The following is a 9775-nucleotide window of genomic DNA, read 5'->3' on the forward strand; positions in this document are numbered from 1 at the left end:
TACCGACGCAATTAGTTGTTTCTACACCAAAATGAAAGATAGACTCAAGAATCCGTAATCAAACAATAAACACAATCATCAAGGGTTTTGAGTAGAAATGTGGGTGAAAAGCAAGTTTTGATTCTGAAATTCAAAAACTCGAGTTGGGCATAAGAAATGACAACAACAATATTTTTGGTGATTTTCATCACAATTTTTTTTTTTTTCATTTTTTTTTGAAACGTGAGCCATGTATCGAACTTTAGTCCAAGAAACCCCCAAGCTCGACAGCTCGAGAGACTTAGGCGACGAGGTGCACCCAACGGGTTAAGCTCGAGTCAGAAAGGCGGAGAAATCAGAGCGTGAATCACAACAATACCACAAATTATTAATTTTCTCTTTTTTTTTTTTTTTTTTTTTTTTAACATCGAACATAAAATAAAAACGTAAAGACCATTGATAGAACTATTATACCCCTCAGAAAAGTGCGCTCAATCTTAATCATAAAGGATTCGAAAGGCTATCCACACAAGTTGCAAAACCGCAGTCGGAAGGTTCATCTATAATTAGCCGGTTATCCATAATTTCAATTTAAAATCAACTAGCCCATCTACTTATTCATTAATTGCTTTGTTTCAATAGAACCCGGAAATGCAACGTACACTCGATCCTAAATGAAATGCATGTGACAAACATAACACAGTTACGGGAATTGAAATACATAAACGAAACTAAATTACATGATATGCATGCAAAAGACCAAATCAAAATAAGATAAATAAAATAAAATAAAATCAAAATCTAGGAAAGATACATCGTAAACGAAATATCAATCCAACGACTTATCCAAAATAAATGAAATAAAAACAAAACAAAAACAAAGAGATTCAACAAACACAACCCTCAAACTCAAACTCTAGCATAGTCCTTATGCTGAAAAAGCAGAATAAAAAATAAAAGGGATAGAAAACACAACGTCCCTAGATGTTGTGGTCCTCCTCGATAGCTCGTTTCTCGTCCTCCCGAAGTCCACGCTCGTGCTCCTCCCAGACGGGCCTCACCAGTGTGGTGGCTGCCGCTCATGCAACTTCTTCTGCGGCTGCGCTGGAGGAAGATGCTCCGTCAAATCGAGGCCGTGGTGGGAATGGTCGTGGCTCGACGACGTCGTCCGTCCTGCACTGGAGTGCCCCGGCCCCATATACCCCAGAAGTGGTGCAGCTGCTGCTGTTGCTGTCTGCTGTCTTTTCCTGCCTCGTGGTGCGGGTCGGGCTGGTCGGGAGTCCTCGGATCGTGGTGCGTCTGGCTCAGGGCCATCGCCCTCGCCCTGTGGACCGGAAGCTGGCTGGAGTTTGTCGAACGGGAAGATCGGCTTCAGAGCCTTTGTTACCTTGCCGTCGGCAAACGTCGCCACGTTGGCATTTTTGCATAAGGAGGTGATGAGGGAGGGGAACATCGGGCCCAAAGAGGTGTCACCCATGCACCGTCGAATCTCCGAGTGGATAATGGCACCCACGTTCAGAGGGGTGCCCTTCATGATTGCATACATCAACGTGAGGCGAGTGGCATAGGTTCGGACAGTTGAAACCGTCGGCATGAGTCGGGAGCAGACGAAGTACATCCAAATCTTTGCCTGCCTCGAAAGCTCGGCTCGATAGAACCACTTATCTCCTGGTGCCCAATACGATCCTCGGGGGCACAGGGCCTGAATGAGGTGCTGGTATGTCGTCTCCATCTTCAGTGCTTGGAAAGGCTCGGTCGGGATGTCCGGAAGACGGGGGATAATCTTGTAGACTCGGTTGATGGCTTCTGCATCATAACGAACTTCGACGCTTTGGATGAAAACCACCGAGCCTCTGTACTGACCGACATTGGCGTAGAAGAGCCGGACCAAGTTCTCGTAGTAGGTGCCGGGTTTGTCTACGAGTACTCTCCAATGCCTTTCTTGTATGTTGTTGACAACCGAGGGGCACCCAATCGTACGAACATCCAACTCACGTTCTGGGACGATCGATCGAGGGAGGCGGTCGATATACTCACTCTTGGCTTCAACATTCACATAAATTTCTTCGTCGTGCTCGTCGAAGGTGACTTCGTTCACGAGTGTGCGTTGATTGGCACGGGCACCCGTGTTGAGTGGCACGTCATCGGTTCTTGGCATGGCTTGCTCGGTTGGTCCCTCCGAATGTGAAGGCGAGTGTGAAGAGCCTTCTCCCCTCTTTTTTCCTTGAGCCTTGCCCTTCTTCTTTTCCGGTGCTTTTCCTTTGCCCTTCGGTTGGGCTTTCTTGGAATTCTCACCCGTCTTTTGGAGTTTGTTTGCCGGTGAAGTCATGGTGTGAATGAGGGTGCAAAATGAAACTTGAAATTGGTTCAGACAATTCGTCGAACACTTGGCGTCAGCAAGTTCTTTGAAACTCCTTGAATGTTAGTTTCTTTCGAAAAATAACCCTCTTACATCAATCAACACAACAACAACAATTAATAACGATCAACGAGCAAAAATTAGTATAATATGACTCGACCCATTCAAAAATTCACAATAAATTCGAAATTAAGCATACTAGGGCAATTCCTATATCTAAACATTGGTTCAACCAATTAAACAAGCCTTTAAATCCCAAAATCAAGTACCTGTTTATGTACAAGCAATAAGAATTGAAGAACCAAGGGACAAAACAAGAAAATTGGAAGAAATTCGAATTTTCAATCAAAATTCAAAAATTGGGTCAAGAACATACCTTTGTTGAAGATTCGTCCACAATTCTCAATAAAAACAAGCAATAATCGTTAATAGTTGATGAAAATATAAAAATATGCAAGTCTGAAGAGGAAATTTGATAGAGAATCGAAGTTCTAGGGTTTTGGGGGAAAGGGGTTTCGAATTTTTGAAAAAAAAAAGAAGTGAGAAAAAGAGAGGGTTTTGTTTTTTTTTTTGAGTAAGTACAGTTTTTGACCCCAGATCGCGATCTAGATGGGCCGGATCGCGATCTGGGTTTGCCCTAATAACGTACTGTGAAACCCCCCAGATCGCGATCCGGGTTGGCTGGATCGCGATATGGGTCCGCAACTTGTAGCCTCTGTAAGACCCCCCAGATCGTGATCCGACGTTCTGGATCCTCAATTTTTTTTCTTCTGTGTAATACCCCAGATCGCGATCCAGGTTCCTGGATCGCGATCTGGTTCCGCTCCATTTTCCCCACTATAAGACCCCCCAGATCGCGATACGGAATGTCAGATCGCGATCTGGATTGTGTAATATACAAAAAATATGAAATTTAATCGGGTGAGATGGAGATATTGAACCCTAAAAAAAATTGAGAATGCAAGAAAAGACTGAAAACGAAAACGAAAGCAAGAACAAAAGGAAAATGACAGAGAATGAGCAACAATGGGGTGCCTCCCATTTAGCGCCTGTTTTACAGTCGACGGCTCGACTTCTTTTGTATTTATTGGCAAACAAGTAGTGCGACACGCTCCACTTCCTTGGGAGCACGATTTGGATAGTAATGCTTAACTCGTTGCCCATTCACTTTGAATGACAGACCGTCTCGTCCTCGTATTTCGATAACTCCTTGTGGGGTTGCGCTTAGGACTACGAATGGTCCTGACCAACGGGACTTGAGCTTTCTCGGAAATAGTCGTAGCCGAGAATTGAATAGCAGGACTTGGTCACCTGCCAGGAACTCTCGCTTTGTAATTCTTTTGTCATGCCACTTTTTCGTCTTTTCTTTGTAAATCTTGGCATTCTCGTAAGCATCGTTTCTGAACTCCTCCATTTCGTTGAGTTGAAGCAATCGACGATCGCCGGTGGCCGTTTGATCGAAATTGAGCTTTTTGACTGCCCAATAAGCTCGGTGCTCCAATTCCACTGGCAGGTGGCACACTTTCCCAAACACGAGTTTGTACGGAGACCACCCAATCGGTGTATTGAATGCGGTTCGATAGGCCCAAAGTGCATCATCGAGCTTCAACGCCCAATCTTTTCGGTTCGTGCTCACGGTCTTCCCTAGAATCTATTTGATTTCTCGGTTTGACAACTCAGCAAGGCCATTTGTTTGCGGATGACAAGCTAGCGCAATTTTGTGTCGGATCCCCAACTTATTCGTGAGATTTGTGAGCAGTTTGTTGCAGAAGTGAGATCCTTCATCGCTAATGATCGCCCTAGGTGTCCCAAACCTTGAGAATATGTTCTTGTGGAAGAATTTAAGGACCGTACGAGCATCGTTGGTAGTGGTGGCAATTGCTTCGACCCATTTGGACACGTAGTCCACGGCAAGCAGAATGTATATCTTCCCGTTCGAGGAAGGGAATGGTCCCATGAAGTCGATGCCCCAAACATCAAAAATCTCCACCTCTTGCATGTTGTTCAAAGGCATTTGCCTTTTGTTGGATAGGTTCCCTGTCCGTTGGCATCGATCACACCATTTCACGAACTCGTAACTATCTCGGAAAAGGGTTGGCCAATAGAAGCCTGACTGCAGAACCTTGGCTGTTGTGCGAGATTCCCCGTGATGCCCGCCACAAGGTGAAGAGTGGCAATGTGTGACAATCTCACGTACTTCTGTTCCGGAACACATCTTCGGATGACTCGATCGGGGCCGGTTCTGAAAAGCAACGGCTCGTCCCATAGATAGAAACGACTGTCGTGAAGGAATTTTTTCTTTTGGTGATAAGATAGATCGTCAGGAATGATTCCACTGGCGAAGAAGTTGGCCACATCAGCATACCACGGAGTGTGAGTACTAATGGCGAGCAGTTGCTCGTCCAGGAATGATTCCTGAATATTTCCTTCGGCTGGAACTTCGTCTAGTATGAGTCTGGAAACATGATCTGCTACCAGATTCTTGCTCCCCTTTTTGTCTCTGATTTCCAAGTCGAACTCCTGGAGTAGTAGTACCCATCTGATGAGTCGGGGCTTGGCGTCTTTCTTTGCGAACAAATATCGAATAGCTGCGTGGTCGGTGTAAATGATCACCTGAGAGCCCAAAATATACGGTCTGAACTTTTCAACGGCATAAACGACTGCAAGCATTTCCTTTTCGGTCGTTTAATAGTTCTTATGTGCCTGGTCAAGTGTAGGACTGGAATAGTAGATGGCTTTGAAGATTTTGTCCCTCCTTTGTCCCAATACTGCACCTACATCATAGTCGCTTGCATCACACATGATCTCGAATGGTTCTTCCCAATTGGGAGTAATCATAATCGGTGACTGGGTTAGCTTCTCCTTGAGAAACGTCAAAGCCTGCAAACAAGCAAAATCAAAATCAAAGACGGCTTCCTTCTTAAGCAAATGAGATAATGGTTTTACTATTTTCGAAAAATCTTTAATGAATCTAAAGTAAAACCCTGCATGCCCTAAAAAACTTCTAACCCCCCTTGACATCCTTCGGTGGAGGCAATTTTTCTATCGTTTCGATTTTTGCCCTATCCACCTCAAGACCCTTTTTCGAGACCTTGTGACCTAGAACAATACCTTCACGAACTCTAAAATGAATTATTTCCCAATTTAAAACAAGGTTCGTTTCTGTACATCTTTTCAAAACAAGTTCTAGATTGTGCACACAATGATCGAAAGACGATCCAAACACAGAAAAATCATCCATAAACACCTCAAAAAATTCTTCTACCATATCATGAAAAATAGACATCATACATCGTTGAAAGGTAACAGGCGCATTACACAAACCGAAAGGCATCCTGCGAAATGCAAAAGTACCATAAGGGCAAGTAAAAGTAGTTTTCTGGGGTTGGTCTTCCTGGGCGATTGAAAGTTGATTGTACCCCGAATAACCATCAAGAAAACAGTAATACTCGAAACCTCCTAGCCTATCTAGCATTTGATCGATAATGGGAAGGGGGAAATGGTCTTTTCTAGTGGCTGCATTCAATAATCGGTAATCGATGCATACATGCCACCCACTGACTGTTCTAGACGGAATAAGTTCATTTTTATCATTCACAATAACCGTCATCCCACCCCTTTTTGGCACAACCTGCACCGGACTGACCCACGGACTGCCAGAAATTGCATAAATCATACCAGCGCCTAACAGTTTCAAGACTTCTTTTTTGACTACCTCTTTCATTGACGGGTTTAACCGCCTCTGAGGTTGGACTCTCGGTTTATAGACGTCTTCCATTAGAATTTTGTGTTGAACAATACACGGGCTAATTCCCTTAATATCCTCAATAGACCAACCTATAGCCGACCTATATTCTCTAAGGACCTCCAGCAGTGTGTTTGTTTCAGCCTCGCTCAAACTAGAAGAAATAATCACCGGATAGGTCTTGTCTGCTCCAAGAAAAACATAACAAAGATAATCCGGTAATTGTTTCAATTCCAGTACGGAGGCCGTTTTCACACTAACTGGTATCTCATGGATGATTCCTACCTCGTCTATGCCTAAAATCTCGGCACATTCAAGAAACAACACACAATCAAGCACATCATTTTGAATAGGAGTTTCAGGGGAGGCAGAATGCAAATCAATAGAGTTAACAATGAAGTGCTCAACATAATCACATAATTCATACAAATCAAAAAAGGAGGAAACACAGTCCTCGATCACGTCTATTCTACTGCAATGCTCAACATGTTCAGAGTGTTTAAATGCATCTGTCAAATTAAAAACAACTTCTTCCCCATTTACCCTAAGCATTAAAGATCCTAATTCCATATCAATCATCGCCTTACCAGTGGCTAAGAATGGACGACCTAAAATGATTGGTGCTTCATCATCTTCAGGAATTTCAAGTACCACAAAATCAACAGGCAAAATCAATTTATCTACTTTAACTAGCACATCTTCTACAACCCCATCGGGATATTTCAATGAACGATCAGCTAGTTGTAAAGTCATGCGAGTGCGATCCAAATTTCCTAAGCCCAGTTTTAGAAACACAGACATAGGCATCAAATTAATACTTGCCCCCAAATCACATAAAGCTTTATCGAAAGTGGAATTACCAATAATACAAGGAATAGTGTAACTCCCTGGATCTTTCATTTTCGTTGGTAGATTCGACTGAAGAATGGCACTGCAAGTTACCGTGAGTGTCACTGGTATGTCTTCTTCGATCCGAATTTTCTTGGACAGGACTTCCTTCATGAACTTGGTGTAGTTTGGCATGACCTTCAAGGCTTCTGCAAAAGGGATGTTGATTCGGATTTGTTTGATCTTTTCGATGAACTTCTTCAATTGATCCTTGAACTTCTTCTTCTTCTTCTTCTGTCTTTCTAGAAAAGGAATATGAGTTATCATAAGAGGAGGATTATCACGAAAAGAAATGTTATTGGGCTTACTAGCTTCTTTTGTACTACTCCCTGAAATGGTGATTTCCGGCTCGACCGGGGTCGGTTGTACAACTGGCCTTGGTGACTCGTCTGTCGGATAAGGAGGATCGGTCATTTGCAAACCACTTCGGGTGGTTATGGCTTGACAGCTTTCTTTTGGATTGACTTCGGTATTGCTCGGAAATCCACCCTTGGCCATCGTGGACATGGATTGGGCGATTTGCCCTATTTGCTTTTCCATGTTCTTAATTGTTGATTTCAGGCCCTCCATATCCTGTACTTGTCGGTGAAGACGCTCGTCATACGTCGGCCCTCGTATAGGAGAAGTTCTTTGGATTGGCATAGGAGAAGTTCTCGTGATTCCGAATTCCTGGGTGGTAATGAGTAGGGTTTTGGTTGTGATTGTTAGTTCCCCGCAAATTGTTGAATCGGTGGTTCATAAAGTGTGCCTGCTCCCAATCGTCGTTTGTGGCTTGCAAAGTACTTGCTGCTGCTACTCGTTCGGTCTGTGGCCCTCGAACTGATAATTGGGCGACTTGATTTGATAGGGTCGCTAATTGTGCTGAAACTGCGGCTAAAGGATCGAGTTGGTGGACTCCGGCCACATTTTGTATACCACTTCGTTCGGACGGCCAATGGTAAGCATTCTCAAACATTCGCTCGACAATGTCTCGAGCGTCTGTGGGAGTCTTGTTTTGCAATGATCCACCTGAGGCAGCATCAACTAGAGATCGGGCTGGTTGATCGAGCCCATTGTAGAATAACTCCATTTGATCCCACGGGTTGAATCCGTGTTGAGGGAATTGTCGTAATAAGTCCTTGAATCTCTCCCAAGACTCGTGCATCGGCTCTTGGCTCATCTGTCTGAAGTTGCCTACATCTCTTCGTAGTTTGCGGTCTTCGAGGGTGGAAAGAATCGTGCCAGAAAGGCTTGTGATAATTCTTCCCAACAGGTGAGTGATCCTGGATTAAGACTCAGAAGCCAACTCTTCGCTTTGTCTCTGACAGAAAATGAGAATAGCTTCAACCGAATGGCATCATCAGAAACACCATTAACTTTGATCGTGTCACAAATCTCCAAGAAATTGGTAAGATGGATATTCGGATATGCAGTGGCTGCTCCGAAGAATTGGTTCGCCATAGCCATATTGATTAGCCCCGTCTTTAGCTCGAAGTTGTTTGCGGCTATCGTCGGTTTCCTGATTCCCAAATAGTTCTCATTCACAGTTGGAGTTCGGTATTCTCGCATTGTTCGCTCGGGTGGTAGGTTCGGTCTTGGTTGCTCGTGATCTCGTCCTGGCTCTCGATAGTACGCAAAGGCCAGGTGCTCTGGATTTCCTTGATCGTCGGCCATTGGTTCACTTAGTTGTTTGCGCGTGGCCATTCGTCTACGAAATGTCCTTTCAATCTCGGGATCGTAAGGTATGATTTCCAAAATTTGACGCCTGGGCATAAACAAAGTGATCGGATAAAATCAAGGTAAAAATCGAAAATAAAACAGGTAAATAGCTAAAGTAATAATCAGATAATTGGTAACACTATCAACAAAGATAAAATAAAATTGGTCGCCGGCAACGGCGCCAAAAACTTGTTACGCGTTTTCCTCACGTGTAAATTACCGCAAGTATACAATATAGCATTTTGCAGAACAGTGGTTCCGGATATCGATCCACAGGGACCTTGTAGATTCACATGCTGAGTAGTGTAATTATATTATCGTTATACTATCTAGCCAATCGTAAATAATTGGAATGGTGATAAACCCTAATTTATATGCATGCAAGATCGTAAACATGCAAATAGAGAATGTACGTAAATAAAGTAACGACAAATCAACGCGGGGGGACTTCGATTTAAAAGGGACTTCTAGGGCCAAATCCACCTATGTATAATCAACAACGATCTACAAATCCGTTATCTAACGCCACATTCCTATTCGTTAACCCAGACGCTAATGTACTCTAACCCCCGTCTCCAGTGTAGTTAGAGTCTACCCACAGGTCCGACGTCTCCGTTCAGAACCTGCTATTAAGAGAGCAGTTAGGTCAAGTCCTTAAGGGCTACCCGAAGTGCATCACGTCTCCGTTTCCACACCCCGAGCTATGTTTTCCTAACTTCAAACAAGAAATCCTCTCTCGAGTTCATTCCTATTTAATATCAATCCGAGAGCTGATCAAACAATCAGAAGCATTTAATACAGGAAAACATAAACAAAATCGAAACACGACAAATAGATAACAGAAATGACGATCGAAATCAATATATAGAAGGCTTCATTACCCTAGAAGAAAATGTTCTTAGTTCGTAACAAACATAGAGTCAAAAGAATGTACAAAAGAAATGAAAAACAAAACGTAAAGAAATTGCGTAAGAAAAACCCAAGTCGAAACCCCCGTTGATGATTCCCGTGAAGAACTGTCGAAAACCGTAAAAAGTCGAAGAAGAAAAAAAATGAAAGGGCCTTTCTATTTATAGCGAAATGCAAAGCTTCCTCAAGAAGCTTTG

At 43.4% G+C, this 9775-nt stretch overlaps 1 protein-coding gene across 1 annotated transcript; it reads right to left on the bottom strand.

Annotated features, from left to right (window-relative positions):
* Window positions 1–4402: 4402 nt before the first annotated feature.
* On the bottom strand, window positions 4403–7541 carry LOC148765791 (uncharacterized). Its single transcript, XM_088812355.1, has 3 exons — window positions 5348–7541; window positions 5042–5283; window positions 4403–4951 (listed from the first exon to the last, which is right to left on the bottom strand). Exons 1-3 carry the CDS (start codon window positions 7539–7541, stop codon window positions 4403–4405), a joined length of 2985 nt encoding a protein of 994 aa, XP_088668481.1.
* Between the last annotated feature and the right edge of the window lie 2234 nt (window positions 7542–9775).

Source organism: Erythranthe guttata, chromosome 13 (genome assembly GCF_056151865.1).
Source record: "Erythranthe guttata isolate IM_541 chromosome 13, IM_541, whole genome shotgun sequence".
Lineage (NCBI taxonomy): Eukaryota > Viridiplantae > Streptophyta > Magnoliopsida > Lamiales > Phrymaceae > Erythranthe > Erythranthe guttata.

Excerpts from the sequence above, each read along its gene's own strand:
- LOC148765791 (XM_088812355.1), bottom strand. The coding sequence starts at position 7,541 with ATGGAGGGCCTGAAATCAACAATTAAGAACATGGAAAAGCAAATAGGG. Across the intron at positions 5,284-5,347 it reads ACCGAAGGATGTCAAGGGGG|TAAAACCATTATCTCATTTG; the intron begins GTTAGAAGTTTT and ends TTTCGAAAATAG. Across the intron at positions 4,952-5,041 it reads CCAGTCCTACACTTGACCAG|GTGATCATTTACACCGACCA; the intron begins GCACATAAGAAC and ends TTGGGCTCTCAG.